Source organism: Sturnira hondurensis, unplaced genomic scaffold, assembly GCF_014824575.4.
Source record: "Sturnira hondurensis isolate 20B ecotype Veracruz unplaced genomic scaffold, ASM1482457v3 Scaffold0012067, whole genome shotgun sequence".
In the NCBI taxonomy this organism is placed as follows: Eukaryota; Metazoa; Chordata; class Mammalia; order Chiroptera; family Phyllostomidae; genus Sturnira; species Sturnira hondurensis.
The window spans coordinates 59,518-77,085 of record NW_028084698.1 but is presented as its reverse complement, the minus strand read 5'-3'; the positions used below and the strand labels follow the sequence as shown (position 1 = coordinate 77,085).

The following is a 17,568-nucleotide window of genomic DNA, read 5'->3' as shown; positions in this document are numbered from 1 at the left end:
ACAGGGGACACAACCAGAGGGCATGGAGGAGGGAGGGGGAAAAACCTGGGAGGTGGGGGCAGGGGTTTTGGATGCTTAGAGCCCCTGGGACCACTCACAGAAAAGGCAGTCTCCCTGTCGCTGATTTGGGGAGGATGTGGTTCGGACTTCCCAAGTGTGGATGCATCAAAGAGGTCTGCCTTCTTGACATTGAACCCCCAGCCGTCCACCCCAAGAGGAAGAACACAAAGAACCAGTCTAAGGGCTGGTGTCTGAGGGACCTGGCTGGCCTGAGCCTCAGTTCTGGGCAGGAGAGGCCCCAGCCAGAGCAGCTTGAGGGTAGAGCTGACCCTTGGGAAGGACAGGTCAATGACCACCCTTGGGAGGAGAGAGAATAGATTTTCTAGGAAGTGACCTGGAAACGAGAGCGAGGAAGCTGTGACAAGAAGACAAGAAGACAGAGAGGATGTCTGCTAGAGGGGGTCAGAGAGAGCCACGGGGGCAGCATGACTACTTGGCCCAAGGTGCCCCTTCCACATAGAGCCTTCTGTGACATTTTCTCTTTCAGGCTGCTCCTTGACAGCATCTCTCTCCACATTTCACTGCTTAAATCCAGGACATAGGAGAGGGAGCTGGAACTGGCTTTTTGCTGTCCTAGTAATGGCCCTTGCTCAAGGACAGATAGTGGGAGCCAGTTGGAGTCCAGAGGCAAATCTCAGGAAGCAGAAGACCATGGAGTGGGGAACTCTGGGAGAAGGGCTATGGATGATCTGCAGTGTATTCTGGGGCCGCCAGTCCACAAGGCCCTGAGGTGGTCCCCTCTCCTCCTCCAGCATGACACTTTCAAGGCCACAGCCATCCAGGGTCTGTCCCTTCACCCACCCCTGTGAAAACTGAAGGACAGATGTGCAGGGCCAGGAAGGTGCTGGGACGAGAACACCAGGAGTCCTGGGGGAATGAGGGGAGGGGAGCGGTAGGGAGTTCCCCACCTACACTGGGGAAAAAACTCAGGAAGCTCGGGAATATATAGGCCCTTCACTGAGATGTCTGGGAATGGGGGAAATGGCCGACATCATTGATCAAAACTAGTCCCTGCCCAAATCCGGACTCCTCCTCTAAGACTATCACCATCATATTTTAAAATTCCAAGGAGGGGCCAGGATATTGGCATGATCGCTCCAACTTAGGGACATACCCTCTCCCACCGAAACCCACCCTCGGGCCTCAGCCTCTTGACAGTCTGATGGGGTGGTCCTGGGGGCAGTCAAAGGATCAGTTCATCCTCATCCTCCTCATCAGTGGACCGAAGACTGGGGCCCTGCAAGATGTCAGCCAGCTCCTCCTCTGGCCCTGGGCTGTCCACCAGCTCCAACTCCTCCAACTCACTTTCTGCTTTGGGAGGCACCAAGGGCTCTGGGCGCTCTGGAGGGATAGGGACCACGTCCTCTGGCTCAGCCACCCCAGTTCCATCCTCAGGCAGGCTCCACACCTCTGTGGGAGGGAGCGGGCCCCCAGGAGTCTTTGGAGTTGATGTTGTGCTCCGGAAGCTGGCCAAGGGAGGGCGGAGCTGCACCCCTGACTTGGTGTGCCCCTCGATGGCTTTCTGCAGCTGGGGGGCAGAGAAAAGAGGGAAGGCAGTACAGAATTGGGAAGAGAAAGAAGATAGGGCAGAGTGAGAGGAACAGACACGAGAGAAGAACAAATACAATGAAAGGGAAAAGGAACGGAAAAGCCGTAGAGTGGCAAGAGAGATGGACCACATGGAAAGACCAAAGAAGACTGAAGAAAGACATGGCCAGCAGACCCCTTGCAGAGCAGTGGATCTCAAGGCTCCTGACAAAGGTGCTCCTTTGGCCCACTCCCTGTGACCTTCAGGCTCCTTTCAGCCACATCCTATCTCTTCTCTCTTTCCATGGTATGAAACTATGACTCATGCCCTGAACTCATGCCAGCTATGGAAGATCACAAGGGCTACATCTGAGGTGATCTATGGACCCTTTAGGACTTTGCAGTCCTCTCTACTGGCACTGCCAGATTGCTGACCCCCTTGTTCCTCCTCCAATTCATTCATGAGAGATAGAAAGGAAAATGAGGGTGTGGCTAAAGCCATCCCTCCTCCACCACTCCACTCATTCCTCCTGCTGCTCAAAAGGGACTGATCACTATTACCTCCTCCAGAGCCAGCACGCCCCGAAGCTTCCCCATACTGGTCACATAGGCAAGATGGAGGCCGAGGAGTGAGAACAGTGTGTGCGTCTGCGTGGAAAGAGCCTCAGGTCAGCACACCATGGACCCTCACCACCCCTGCCCTCTCAGCAGCCCGGAGTGGTGGGCAAGGACTAGCCTTGTGCAGGGATGTCTGCTCCACCAGCTGGAAAGGGGACTGGTCAATGCAACAGCAGTCGAAGCAGACAGGCTGGCTCAGCTGTTCCTGTTCCCAGGCGTCAACCTGTTGGGCAGAGTAGGGCGGTCATCCAACACCACAGAGCCCCCGTCAACCTCAGGTGCAAGGCCTTGACCACAAGCAGCCCTCCTAGCCCCCAGTCCCAAAGTACACAACTGAAATATGCAACGAACTAACACAGAACTTCCAGATCACTAACCCCCTCCCTTCTTCCCAGGGGATAGCCCCTGCTTTTCCTCCCTCATCAGGTTCCAAGTCAACCTTCATCCTCAGGCACTGGCACAACCTCCTTCTCTCAACCACACCCCTCCAATCTCCCAAACACCATGTTATTGCCAACCTGTCTTTGCAGTACTCCCCCTATTCCTGACATAGCCCCTGCTCCAGTGAAACCCCACTACTTACCATTCTTCACCCACATCTTCTGGCTTCTGCACTGGCTAGGCTGCATTTCCCCTACCTGCCCACCCTGCACCCACTCTGCACTCTTGATGCTCCCAGACCAAAGTGCTCTGTCCCTTTCTTAATCCCTGTGGCACTCTGCTGGTCTCTCCTCTTCAGAAATGGTATGGACTGCGGGCACTCTGGCATTGGATTTGTCTCACCTCTGCCCGCTGGACATGAACTCCTGGAGAATGTTACTGGTAGGGATGGCCCCATGTTGTGACGAGATTAGCACACTTCCCTCATATACCGTACGTCATGGCCGGATATTCATTGGATTTGAAGAGCTGCGCTGGCTTGCATGACACTGAGTGGATTTGAGCAAAGCCATCTTCTTTGTTTGTGTGTGACAGAAGCATTAAAACAAGGAGATTGACTCTCCTCTTGATTTTAGAAGTGATGCCCAAATCCCCAAGCTTCCCAAGAATGCAGTATGGCTCTGGCTTTCATAAATGAATCTAAAATTTTCTGGAACTCTCCTCTTCCTTGACTAAAGGTTCACATGGGGGTTGACTGGCTCCTGAAGCACAGGATGGTGACTACTTAGCAAGTATGTCATAGAGACGATTTATTTATGGCAGGCGGCCACCTTGCCAACCTTGGTTTGGCTTGTTCTACCTCCTGGACCTTTGTAGCTTTCCCAGTTTCATTTTTGCTTTCCCTTAAAGAGCAACAGCTTTATTCAAATTGCATGGAGGTGGAGGTGGGCTTCTGATCTTGACTGCTGGTCATGTTCCAGGTACCCCCACCTCTTCTCTAAGGAGCAAGAATGTCTGCCCTTGGATCTGAACTTGAAAAAGCCCAGCCCATTACAAACTGGAGCTTTCACTGTGTGGATGAACTAAGTGTGGCAGTTAAGCCAAAGCAGGGACTCCTGGCGACCTATAACTCTATTCTTCCAGCATTTCCGTGAGTATCATCTTGCTATTGCCAAGAGTGTCACCTTGATCTAGTTTGAAAACCATGTTCAAACTTATCTGAATTCTGACTCCTATTGGATCTTATCCCTCCAAAATGTCCTTGAGTCACACGGGAGCTGTGAGCTGCCTAAAATAAAGTCTTCTTTGGGAAAGATATAGACTAAAAATGTAGATCTCTCATCTTTTTTATCCCTGGTGACACTTTATTTTCAGCGGCCATTAAATAGCCTCGCTGAAGGCCAACTAACTGGCCTTCTCTTTCTGGTGGATCAGCAACAACAACAAGCATTATTACCGGGTTCAGCACCCTAGCAAGGCACTGCTTAGTTGCAGATACGACCCATCTGATTCCTGCTGGGGGACAGAAGGAATGGGTTTTCTTTTTCTCCTGTGATCCCGTATCTGACTCTTCCATACGTCATTAATCAGAAGTGTATGAGTTTTGAGGGGTGTCGAGGGGGGAGGGAGGGTTCCTTTCTCACTCGTCACTCCCTACCCCTTCCTCCAACCCTGGAGGACTTTTACTTTTCAGCACGCATTGATTCCGGATGTCCCATGTTTACTGTAACGTAATAATATGCATCATGGTTTGCCAGCCACAGAGCTCGAGTCTGCCTGATCCTTGAGAGTGGCGGCTGCTGGAGCGAGTCGTGTCTGCACACCGCCTAGGGTGTGTCCCCATCAGTACCACTCCCAACCACTGCCCCACGTTCTCTCACTGCTCACACCAAGCCCATTCGGCGCTCTCGAGTTTCTCTCTCATGGACTCGATAACCAGCTCTTTCGGAAAATAGACATTTGTCTGGAGAGGCAGCACCAGCACTATGAATACTTGTCCCCAGGTTGTGCTCCTTCCTGGTCTTGCTTCCTGGTATTTCGTAGTTGCCCACTGCCTCAGGGCTCTGGTCCATCCGCAGAGGAACGTCCACCGGTGTGGGTTTCACTTGCATAGCTGCGGTGCTGTTTCTGCACACTGGTGTGGGCAAGGGCTGGCGTCTGGTGCCATTTCACTGCACAGCCTCCATAGCCTCTGCCTGTGCACAACGGGCCTAATGTCTCAAAGACCTGAGGCGCATCCTAGCACTGTGGTCCCATCTGCGCATGGAGACCCAAATTAGCCCTCTTCTGAGATGATGATGGTCCTTCTGAGAACGCCACCAGACAGACCCCACCTGTGCCCGCCACTGTCTCCACAATCACATTTCCTTTCCAATCTCTCAAATGCTTTCCCACCCGGACTCGCATCGTATTCTTCAAACACAACAAAGAAGATAGAAGAAGATGAGTCATATCTTCAGTTGACGGAAAAATCTACCCCAGGTTGCCATTTCCCTTACTTACCTCTTCAGGGGACATGTTATCCACTAAGTCTGTTGAATCCTAGAGGAGAAAGACACAGGTCCAAGTTCTTTCCTAACAGAACGCAGCCACGATCCCCAGGCCAGGGCCACAGACACCTGCTTTCCAACTCCCCATCCCTTCCATGTGGTGAAGGTTCTCCTTGGTGGGCCCCCTTCCCCCCTGACCTAAGGACCACGGATTTCTCACTCTTCAAAGACAGGCCCCTGCTCCCCTGCCCCTGCCCTTCCTCTCTCACCTGGCTTGTTTTCTTCTTTGTGGGTCGAGTTTTGCCCAGCAAACAGCACAGCAGAGACTGAAAGATGGAGCGTCTTTGACCTGAGAGGAATGGGAAGCAGGTGGAAATGGAAACAAAGCAATTCCTACCCTCTGTGGGAGGAAATAGCCAGGGGCTTCCATGTGGCCCCATGACACTTTGCTAGCACCATAGATGTCCTCTCCTCTATCCTCTTAAATCAGCCCTTGTTCTACTTCTTGGGGAGGCAGCAATATGGAGACTCAGTGAATAGGAACCCTCTCCCACCACCTTAGTCTCCTCTCCATATTATAGCAGCCTGTACGCTGAGTGAAGGGGCATGATGGGAAAATCTTTACCTGCAGGTTCTGGTGCCTCTGGCTGCTGCTTGAGGCTGGGCAGGGGCCCATTGGGCTCTTCAGGGGCCAGTGGAAGCATAGGAAAGGGTTGAGGAGGAGGAAGAGGAGGCAGCTGTAAGAAACAGTAAAATTTCTCAGCCCCAGAGAAGGGTCTGTCTAGTACTTTCCTGTCTTCACCAGCTGGTATCCTAGGAAATCCATCTAATTCTATTCTTCCTCCCAAGTTCAGAATTCCTACATCTAGCCCTGGGCTGGGGTGGCTCAGTGGACTGAGCACCAGCCTGCAAACCAAAAGGTTGCTGGTTTGATTCCCAGTCAGGACCCATGCCTGGGTTGCGGGCCAAGTCCCTGGGGGGTGGGGGGTGGGGGGTGGGGGGCGTGTGACAGGCAACCACAGATTGATGTTTTTCTTCCTCTCTTCTTTCCTCCCTTCCCATCTCTCTAAAAGTGAATACATAAATAAAATATTTTTTAAAAAGAATTCCTACATCCCTTTGAATGCTCATGGGTACAGTCATTCGTATCCTTATCTCCTTTAGCCCTTTGGACCTTTGATTATCTCAATGACCCCATCTCCACTCCCTCTTCCTACTTTCCCTTTCTCCTAATCTCTCCTGCTTGCTGGGCCCCTCCCGGGCTCAGTCACCTCAGGTTTCCCAGAGATTTCTTCATCTTCATCCTCATCCACAAAGGCGAAGGACTCTGGCCGGCCAGGGGGTGAGGAGCCCTGGTACCCCTCTCCAGCCTGCCGTGCCTTCCCATCAAAGGGCAGCTCGGACAGCTTCCTGGCCAGGTCCTGGGCTTCCCGCAACCTCCGCTCTGGGCACAGGTGGCGCTGCAGGAGGGCCTGAAGCTCTGACCGCTCCACGGAGCCCAACAGGATCATTGAATCTGGGGGGAGGGGTGGGATCCAAGCTCAGCCTGAGGACCAGTCCTCCAACTCCTCCCCACTTAGCAGGATGGAGGCAAGGACAGAATCCCTGTGCTCTCGCTTGCTTTCTCCCGCCCCCACCCACCTTTTGTCTTCTGGTCCTCAAAACTCACTTCAAAATTCTTACAGCATTGACCTCATTCAATTCCTTTTATTTCACCCATTTAGGACTTGGAGACCCAGTGGGTAGTACACTAATTGGTTCTACTTTGTACTTATTTTGATATAGCCTGTTTGCAAATAGGTGAACTTGGTATTAAAAAAGGCGAATCAAGAACAAAGCAAAACATTACAAGCCATTCATATAAGCTGAGATGTGAATATACTTTGAAAAAGCATCTACAATCACAGGGGAAAAGGGGAAGGACTCACATGAACAAGTATAAAGGACACATGGACAATAACTAAGGTGGGGGGCGGAGATGGGAGGGAGTTGGGGAGCATGGGGGGGCAGGGCTGGGAATACAAGAAAAAACTGTACTTGAACAAGAGTTAAATAAAAATTAAAAAAAAAGAGAAAAGCATCTACAAGGATATCCAATGTTAAATTATTTAAAGAGTCTGGGTCCTTCAGGGATAGAAATGAAATGCGTACTTTTCCTGAGAAGGTCAAAATTCTGCTACTATAATTAACATTTTCATTAAGTTCTAAGGCCATGAAGTTGGGGCTGTGTTATTGGGATCCATCTTACCCTTAAGTCTCAATCATTATCACAAAAACCCTGAACCTCCGGGGCTGTACCCCTCCTCCAGTGAAGAGGTCCTGCTGTAGAAGCCACTTAGAAGGTATTTGAGATTTAGGGAAATATTAAAACTAACCTCACTTGAGCAATTTGGGTACTCTGATGATCTAAAATCAGAACTAACAATTTGAACAGCCCCAGATGGCCATGACTCTTCTCAATTACACCAGTTCAAACATTAGACAAGTATTTATTTAATATCTAGTAAGGAGGCAGTCTGGCAGGGATGGAAGTTACAGTCTCTGCCTTCAAGGAATAAGGCAGATCAGGCAAAAACACATACACCACCGTAAGAAATAATACAAAACAGAATTACTGCCAACAGTGGGCAGAGAGAATGGGAAGGAAGAGAGATGTGAAATCACAACTTCTTAAAACCGTTCCCTCCTTCATCTGGAACAGTTTCACCAGCTCAAGCTGGATATTAAAGAATGGCTATTATTTAACTAAGTAGAAAATAGAACCACTTAAGGGTCTGGAAGGCTTGCAACTGAGCCTTATTATTCGCGGGTTCCCTATTTGCGAATCCACCCATTTGTAGCCTCAAATCAGTACTCGCGATGCTTCCGCTGTCCTGAATGGACATGCTCGCAGCAGCTGAAAATCCGACTGCCCCCACCCCACACACACGTTCCTAGCTGAGGTTGAACAGAGTGATGCTATTTATCGTTGTTTTCCTTTTCTTCCCTTCAGCTCTCCTATTGCAAACAAGTGCTCTTCGCATGGTTCTTTAACTGCCACGTTTTTCACATTTTTGTGATTTGTGTTGGTTATTTTGCTGTGTCACACTGCCCCAATCATAAAGCCTGTGATGTGCCTCATGGAGAAGATAAGTGAGATAGGTTAGCTTTGTCTAGGCGTGGACTATCTTGCTGCTGGCTGTAAGTTCAATGTTAATGGACCAACAATATATTCAATGAGGTACCTTTAAAGAGAAACACACACAATACAAGTCAATGCATTGATTGGAACAAGCTGTTGTGACCAGGGGCTTGCAGGAACCTAATCCTGTACGTCCTCTGGGAGCAACAGTTCAGGGTAGGATCCTTAACTCTGTTCACAGTAGTTATAGAACATAACCACAGTGAGTAATGAGAACTGACTGTATTCCTTTCCTTGGTTTTTCATTGTCTTGCAGTGCTTGTGTTACGGCTGTATTTTACCTTCCTCAGGATGGTCCTGTTCCCTACAGAGCACATGCTGGGTCTCCTGTAGCAGACTGGGTGGCCCCTATAGACTAGGCCACCCCACAGTGCCTCCCCCAGCTCTGTGGAAGCTAAGTTCCGGTCCCTAATTCAGGAGTTGGCTCCCTTTCTTCCCACTGACCTTTCGAATCAACCAGTGGTAAAGTCTTGACTGTGGTGGTCTGGAGCAGGGTTTGCAACTCCCCGTACGTGCAAGAAGCAGAAACAAACTTCACATCACGTACCATGATGTCTTCAACAAAGATTGTAAATTTGCTATGGAGGGAGAAAGCATGGGGGGTGGTGTGGTCAGCCCCACCACGTGCCTGTCCCTTTGCTGGCCCTCCCATTCCTCCCGTGAGGTTTGCCTTTGGGTCATTCACGACAGTTATCAGGTACACGGGAATGTAAAAGTCAGTCGAAAGTGGTGCTTGCAAACAATGGCCCTAACGTCAGTCTCAGCCTCAGAATCTCCCATCCCCCTCCCCCCCCCCCATCAGAGCTGAACTAATTCCAGCTGGTGCCCCTGACCTGAGCTGGTTCCAACCAAGGTCAGGCAAGTAGGGTAGCTTCTTGACCTGGATGATGCTGTCATAGAGGGAGGGCTGCAGGCTCTGAGCCACCATGTTGGCCAAGATAACAGCCACCATCATGGGTAGGATGTGAGCGATCTGACCCGTTAATTCGAAGCAGATCACAGCCGTGGAGACTGTGTGGGACACGGCCCCAGTCAGCGCTGCTGCTCCTAGAACAAGACACAGGAATGTACTGGTGAATTAGTGCTGTGATTCCTGGCGCATGGGGCACATGGGGGTGTGAGGAGAGTGACACAGAGTCGGTCAGTGCCAACACTCCCAAGATAACCATGTGTCCAGAGAAGGGACTAGAATGCTGAACGGTTGCAAAATCATCATTTTGATCCCATCCCATGGCCTTTGACAAGACATGAAATCCTTGTGTGTGCCCACATTTTCATTTATACAATGAAGATAGTGCTGTCCTATCTATTCCTGGTTTTTGAAAATTTGTATCATTCTTTTAAAAAATATTTTATGTATTTATTTTTAGAGAGAGGAGGAGGAAAGGAGAGAGGGAGAGAAACATCGATGTGGGAGGGATACATTGATGGGTTATCTCTCACAGGCCACCCCCAACCCCCACCTCAGGGACCTGGTCCACAGCCCAGGCATCTGCCCTGACTAGGAATTGAACCAGCAATCGTTCAGTTCACAGGCTGGCACTTAAACCCTTGAACCACATCAGCTAGGGCAGAAAATCGGTATCACTTTTAACTGAGCATTTTAAAACCTAGTTATGGCATTCTACCTGGGGCCTCGGGTTTTGAGCCAACACTTTATGAGAGAGTAAGGTTATTGTATGAGCAATAAAGCTGGTTAGTGCTCCTCTCTCTAGATGTTATAGGATCTCAGTGAAGAGAGAAAGGAGGGAGAAGGCACAATAATTCTGGGAATTTACACTGATCACTGTGTTAGACATGGGTTTCATTGGATGGGATAATAGATAGAGTGACACAAATCAGAGACTCATAGAATGTTGGAGCTGTAAGTGATCTCAGAAATCACTAAGGGTCAGAAATGCAGCTAACTTTTCCATGCCCATCTAGGTGACAAGTGGCCGGGATGGGTCCAGAGCGCATGCTTCTCAGTTTAGTCACATGCTCTTAAGTCCCATCCATATTGACACACCTACAAGGTGAAAGTAGCTGAGCCAGTCACCTGCATTGTTGTTCCCATGATTCTCTGGAAGGGGGGAAAAAAACCTTACCAAACATTCAGCCACAATCCTAGGTGCTTTTATCCCTATCTCTCTTTTCTTTCATTTATTTATTTTTCAGAGACAGGAGAAGGGAAAGGAGAAAGAGAGGGAGAGAAACATCAATGTGTGGTTGCCCTTCACACACCCCTAGGTGGAGACCTGGCCTGCAACCCAGGCCTGTATCCTGGCTGGGAATTGAACCAGCGACACTTTGCTTCACTGGACTGTGCTCAATCCACTGGGCTACACCAGCCAGGTATCCTTATCTCATTTAACACCCATAATCCCTTTTATACATGAAGAAACTAAGTCTCGTAGACATTCAATAAATGGTATTGAGAGTCAGAACCAAGGGTTGATTATTTGAACAGAAGTTGAATTAAATAGCATTGCATTAAAGCCATATTGTATAGCCTGGAATGAAGATGTCATGGGAGAGTTGGAGTGTGGACATCTGTGGGATTCAATATTCGGTTTCAGGAGGGTGGAATGGTTCTCACCAATTACTGCGTAGCCCCCAGGTAGGATCTTGTAGAGGATGCCATCAAATAAGATACCATCAGGGAATATCATGGCCATGATCTCCCCCACCAGCCTTCCAAATGCAGCTCCTAGAGCAAAGACAAAAGGAAGGAAGGCGTTGAGAGATCCAAGTTCCTTAGCTTCTGTGTTTTCAGAGCCAAATCCTCCTTGGGCGCTAATACCAAATACAAGCCCCTAGCATTGCAGGCCTTTCCTTATTTTCCCAGTACCTTAGATTGCAGCTCTCAGTACAGTCCCAGGCTCCCCATCAGGACTTACCAAGCACAAACACAGGCATGAAGCCTCCGCAGGGTATGGGCATAGTGGTGGCCACGATGGACATCCAGAACTGGGGCAAAAAGAAGCATTAGACACCCTCTCAACTCTGTCCAACACACACACACACACACACACACACACACACACGAATGTGCGCGCGCGCGCTCAACCCCCTTCCCACTGTCCCCTTCCTCCCTGCTTCAAGAGTCACAGAACCGGCCCTGGCTGGTGTAGCTCCATGGATTGAGTGCAGGCCTGCAAACCAAAGCATTGCCGGTTTGATTCCCAGTCAGGGCCCATGCCTGGGTTTCAGGCCATATCCCCAGTATGGAGTATGCTGGAGGCAACCATACATTGAGTTTCACTCCCTCTCTTTCTCCCTTCCTTCCTCATCTCTCTAAAGTAAATAAATAAAATCTTTTTTAAAAAGTCACAGAAACACTGGGATGGCTCATCCTTCTGAAAGCCTTCATGCCTGCTCCCCTTCAGCCAGAACTAAAAGGCATGGAGTTCTCAGGCTGAGAGATCACCAAAGACAACACTGTAAGATGGTTTCTCCAGGTGGTTAACCCCAAACCTTCCTGCTTGGAGCGACTCTCTTTGCCTGTAGGCAATCTAGAACATGGAGCGGGGCCTCAGAGATCCTCTGTCACTGCCCTCAAAGGACCCTAGCCCACTGCAGCCTCTTCGCTTCGAAGGATCACCTCAGCGGACGAGCACAAAACTCCTGAAGCTGAAAGATCTCTTTTCTTGGTCAGATTATGTTTCTGCAAAAGATCCCCAGATGGAAAAGGCAGACACCTTGAAGTCTTAGGGACTTCCTGCGTGACTAATCGGTTTTTAATGCAGTTACTTACAAAGCCATTTTTATGGTGAACCTCACAAGGAAAACTGGCGTAAGCGTCCCTGCCTGAGACATTTCCTGTGACGGCAAGTCACTTTAAACAAAGGATCTGTGCTAGGCTGGGCACCTGAAGAAAGCCAGGTGAGTCAGCCAGTGTAACAGAAAAGATCTTCAAGGCCAACTTTTTCAGGTAGTATTGACGTAGAAACTGGGATAATTTTAGAAAAAGCAATACATACATTTTGAGGCAAAGAATGCAAAAGAATTTAGATATACATACAGTGAAATATGAAGTAAGGCTTGAACTTTGATGAGACATAGTAGGTAAATTAAACAATAGATTTACATATCTCTTCCCAAATAAGTAAGCCAATTTTGGAAAAAGGATTTCAAAGTGACTTGGTGAATGACAGTAGCAGCTATAGATCAGAACAAATTGCCAGGATCAATGTTTTTATCATTAAAAAATGGCACCTATTGCATTGTAAACTAATGAGAAATAAATCTCTTGATTTCCCGAACCTTAGAAAGAATTCTCTTGAGCCAGGGCTGACCTCAAGAGAAAGTTACAAGAGATCTGAGAAGGTTCATCCCAGAAACTCTGAGATAAGGTGAAACATATACTTCTTCGTGTCAGAATCGGGCTGTTTCAAACAGGTGAAAACTGAAATGTTAAATGTACAAATGAAAAGAATATAGACTGAGAAGTCCTCGAGTGTATCTTGTTATCTTTGCTTTTTGTCCGTACTGGCACAGTGCTCAGTAAGTGTGGGCAGGATGTAGGAAGGAAAGAAGGGAAGGAAAGAAAATACTATTCACGTAAAACACAAGAAAACTCCTCATAGCTCATATTAGTTAAAACCCAACAGTAACCTCAGGCTCAAGGGGAACTTGACATTAAACCACAGGTGTGCAGGCACCACTGGGAGTCACCACTGCAGACTGTCTGGAGACAGAGTTCTAGGCCCTTGTAGTTTAAGCTTCTTAAGTGACTCTGAGACCAATCTAAGACCACTTGAAATTTTCTGTATCACATCTTTGGAATGAGTACACAAGGGACTTTGCAAAGCCATAGAGATTTGTAGGCTCAGGTCAATCTGGCATTTTCTGTCATACAGATAATAGGTGGCCAGTGGGTCTGATTTCAGAGGATGAACTTGAGATTTGCCTCCAAGATACGTGTCAGGACAGTATCAGGATCAGAGGACAGTGAAGTATCAAGTCCGACAGCATGAAGAATGACATGTGAGATGAGCCAAGAAGTGAAGCTTGTAGCCCATGAAAGGAAAGCTCCAGAAGCAATGTAAGTGATGTGGAACACAAAAAACTCCCACGATTTTAAATTCCAGACACCTGGGAAATTAGGAAGCTGTGACCACAGATTCCACTTTATTTAGACCCTTCACAAGAAGCAGCCATGTGGAGCTCAGGCAAAGAATTCTGCAAAGCCTTGGGCCATGCTGAGAACTCCCTAGCAACCCTCAGCAATCCCGTTAGACTTATTGAAAGGGAAACCAAAGTTGTAATTATGTTCACACTCACTGTAAAAGCTCCTGGCTTACAACATAATGACACTTTCCATGTTCTAAGATTAAGGAAGATGGATGTTCCCTTTATCAACATAATAAAAGTTCTGAACTGAGAATCTTACCAGCCTGCACTGGTGCTGGCAGAGAGCAAATAAATGTGAAATCAGACTGTGGAAGAATAGTTCCAGCCATTTTTATATGTTGATTTGGCTATGTAGCCGATTACTCATACTTTGGAAATAACAAAGGTATGTTTATGTGTCCAATGACAGGACACTGAAAAATGCCACTGTGATTAAGTAATATCATGGATTTATAGCCATGAAGGATTTTGTGTTTATAAATATTATTTTAAAAAATCACAGGCCTGATGCAGACTGTTGGGCTTGAAACAGAGTCCAAGAAATGAGCGAATTTCTCTTCCTGATACATTTATGATATAAACATTTTCAAAGATGTAATTCAGTGAGAAATGAATAACAGTGATACACAGTTGAGTCTTTCTTTATAATCCAGCACATTTCTCAGGGTAAGTTTTAATCCATGAAGTAGTATCCAGATACATATTCAGGAATCCTGGGAGGTGGGATGAGGTATGGGGAAAATGTTGAAAATATATAGTATTTTGTTTATATATAGCATTTTATAGTATTTTGTTTCTCCAAAAATATTCAAAAGCTTGAAACTTTCAAAGTATATGTGTCCCCAAAGTTACCATATAGCTCAACCTAGAGGAATACTAGAAAAATCACAATTATGATCATTGAGCAATAAATTCTGAGATCCCATCAAAACTTGGAATTGGTATACTTAACAACAATTAGAGGAAGTTGAGATTTATAAGTTAGAGAATACAAAGTCTATAATGAAAGTCCCCCCCCCCCAAAAAAAAATCCCGTATAAGTCATGGAGAACTGCTTTATGATCGAAATACCAAATCTTTGGAAAGAAAAAACAAAACAAATTAATAAGGTAGATATGCAAAATGGGGAAGCCGGTAGACCCAATCAGTCCGCCTGGAGTGAACTAGGGAAGAACACAGGAACCCACAGTGAATCCTAGAAATGTAAGTTACAGGGTTGGAACCTGCTGTGTCAAGCCCCTGGTACCTCTAATCATAAGACCATTGACAAATACATCAAATGTATCTGTCTTTGCAGCAACAAGCAAAGATGGCAATCAAAAAATTGTTTTAACCATAAACAAGATTTGCCAAAGATCAGCAATCAATTATTATATACTTGGCACACAGAAAGTATATAATAACATTTATTTTTTTTAGAGATTTTTAACATTTATTTATCTTTAGAGGGGAAGGGAAGGAGAGGAGAGAAATATCAATGTATGGTTGCCTCTCGTGAGTCCCCTGCTGGGAACTGGCCTGCAACCCAGGCATGTGCCCTGACTGGGAATCGAACCGTGATCGTGTGGTTTGCAGGCCCGCGCTCAATTCACTGAGCTACACCAGCCAGGGCGGAAAGTATATAATAACATTTATTGATTAAATGGGTAAATAAACCCACTGCAACTATTACTATATATATAGTAATATATAGTAATATATATGTGTGTATATGCACGTGCGCGCGCACACACACACACACATATATTACTAAGTGACTCATATCTCGGGGAAACACAGATCCGTAAAAAGTATCATGAAAAAGTTAATAGCAAGGTATTCAAAAGCATCAAAGTTCAGAGTGGACAGACTTTTGAATAACAGCCCTAATATACAGAGGAAATGTTGGATTATTTGGGCAAGACATACTAGGAATAATAAGACAATCATCAAGAAAGAAGAATATGCAATTGGCAATAACAATAGATGTCACAACGAGGGTTGGAAATAAAAATATCGTTGTGTAAGGCAGTAATTGAGAAATCTCTACATGATCCTTGACAGGCAGGTATGAAAATGAACTGATATGAACAGAAATCAGCTTTTGTTTCCTAAATGGAGTTGGAAGAGAGTGAACCCTCACTAGCTAACAGAGTAATAACATTTATAAAAATTGTTTATAGTCACTAATAAAACTGATTTGAGTATTTTATCTCCTTTGCAGTTCCAGAAACGAGATTACACGCTAGACCGGTGGGACATGGACATGCAAATCAGCTAAAAATGGACACACGGTGAACGGACTGGACTGCCTAATTATCTAATATGTGGGGGGATTTGGCTAATTTACCTGAGGTTTCTACAAAGCTATCTAGTTTGCTGAATTCCATCTTGTCCTTGTTTATTTGGCTGCTGTGGTGTCTTAATAATTTAGCCACAGGAACCTTTGGAAACGTTATAAGAATTATGGCAACATTACTAAGGAGACATGAATGGGGCGATTAACCTAGATATTGATTCACTTTCATACACGAGTAACCTGTGCTATGGTTTCCCAGCTATTTCACTTTGGGTTGGACGAACAACAGATGGAGTTCTACCCTCTCTCACCTCGTGCAAACCCTGGGTTCCTAGGTGGAAAACAAACGGAAGCTTTGAGAGTGGAGGGAGAGGTACCTTCATGACGAAGAAGAGGAGAACGATGATGACCACGTTGACCTGTGGGTGGATCCACACAGCTGACCGGCCCAGGCTTTCGGGGTCACCTATGTGTTTTACCCACGTGTTGTTGTCAAACAGGGTGCTGATGGCTTCCCGAGGCATCAACTGTGAGACGAGGAAGCGAAAGGAGGTGGTTCTCCCAGGATGCTTGGTGCTTCCTCTTTGTAGAGAACTGATTCCCAGTCTCACTTTTCAGGGGTCCCTTTGGCTCTTTTCTCAGGGACAGATTCTATTCCCGGCCAAAAGGTCACACGGCTCAGAAGCCCCAGGGACATCTCTGCTGCTTCCCCTTCCCCACGTGGCCCAATCCTGGCTTAGTGCCTGGGGTTAATGTGCTCTGTGACCTGACCCCACCCTCAGGCTCCCTTGCGGCTGACCTCTCCAGCCATGAATTGACCCACTCCTGGTGGAAAGGTGAATGAGGCAATGACAAAGGTGACGATTCCAGGATACAGCAGGCGGCTGAAAAAAAACCACACACACACAATGAATGACCCCCTGAATTTAACCCCTGCACAGTGGACACCACGCCAAACCCTGGCAAGCTGAAGTTTCCTGGGGTCCACAGTAGTTTCAGTTCTTTAAACACAGAGTGTTCTCTCCACCAAAGTGCTGTCTTTACAAGCGAAAGAAACCACACCACTCGCCCCCTATGTGTAGCATCAGGGCTTCTGTATTGTGTCATAAGCCACTGAAAGGCATTCAATGACTTTTGTAAAGATTAAAAAAAAAGGAACTGGTGGAAAAACCAGAAAGTAAGTGGGAAGGGGTAAGGAAGGGTGGTGACTCACTGCTTAGCGAGAAACTGGCTGAGGGCCTTGTGCTTTCGGACACCCAGCATAACCTGACGGTGCAGATACACAAACACAGCTCCCAGGAACCCACAGCAAATCCTGAGGGTGCAAGTTACACAGGAATGAAACCCCTGTCACTCTGACCTAGCCATGGGAGAAACAAATACCGGGCACCTGCCTTCCCTGTCGACCCACCTCCCCCCAACAATTCATCCACGTGTGCTTGCCTTCTTCCCAGCTTTGGGCCCTTCCACCCAAGGCCACACCCACTCCCCCTCACCACGCCCAGGGCAGGTGACCTCACTGACCCAATGACAGCAAAGGCTGGGAGTTCCTGCAGGTCAAAGGGGAAATCCATCCGGAAATTGGTTCTGAAGAGAGCGGTGATGGTGTCTGCAGGAGGGAATGGCCAAGCATTACGGCAGGAGCGTCACAGACACCCCCAGAGAGGGAACCTGAGGTGATGAGCCTTAAGCATCCACTCCTTTCTTCCTCCAAGCCCAGCATCCCCTATTCTATTTTGTGTCTTCTTTGTATGCACAACCCGTGTCCCCCGCTTCTTGGCCTATCTCCCCATCCTGTGTCCTTGGCCCGCTTCCCAAATAAAGCCATCTGGTCCTTTCCTGCACTGCACCACTGAGCTTCCCTCCACGCCCCACGGCGTGCCTCCCTGTTCACGCGCCTCCACCCTAGGGCTCCCTGT

At 47.6% G+C, this 17,568-nt stretch overlaps 1 protein-coding gene across 3 annotated transcripts in view; it reads right to left on the bottom strand.

Moving 5' to 3' along the window:
• The window catches only part of CLCN1 (chloride voltage-gated channel 1), a 29,376-nt gene continuing 11,808 nt past the window's right edge, over positions 1–17,568 (bottom strand). The window contains exons 9-23 of one of the 3 annotated variants that reach the window (XM_037060656.1): positions 17,174–17,258; positions 16,863–16,964; positions 16,449–16,533; positions 16,027–16,176; positions 11,136–11,205; positions 10,835–10,945; positions 9,090–9,303; positions 8,701–8,834; positions 6,347–6,591; positions 5,701–5,812; positions 5,345–5,424; positions 5,089–5,127; positions 2,324–2,428; positions 2,149–2,235; positions 1–1,588 (exon numbers count right to left, since the gene is read on the bottom strand). In XM_037060656.1, the coding sequence (XP_036916551.1) occupies positions 1,244–1,588; positions 2,149–2,235; positions 2,324–2,428; positions 5,089–5,127; positions 5,345–5,424; positions 5,701–5,812; positions 6,347–6,591; positions 8,701–8,834; positions 9,090–9,303; positions 10,835–10,945; positions 11,136–11,205; positions 16,027–16,176; positions 16,449–16,533; positions 16,863–16,964; positions 17,174–17,258 (1,964 nt within the window). In that variant the 3' untranslated portion in view covers positions 1–1,243. The remainder of the gene's footprint in view (positions 1,589–2,148; positions 2,236–2,323; positions 2,429–5,088; positions 5,128–5,344; positions 5,425–5,700; positions 5,813–6,346; positions 6,592–8,700; positions 8,835–9,089; positions 9,304–10,834; positions 10,946–11,135; positions 11,206–16,026; positions 16,177–16,448; positions 16,534–16,862; positions 16,965–17,173; positions 17,259–17,568) is intronic. The other 2 variants (XM_037060658.1, XM_037060657.1) reach the window with 2 other exon arrangements.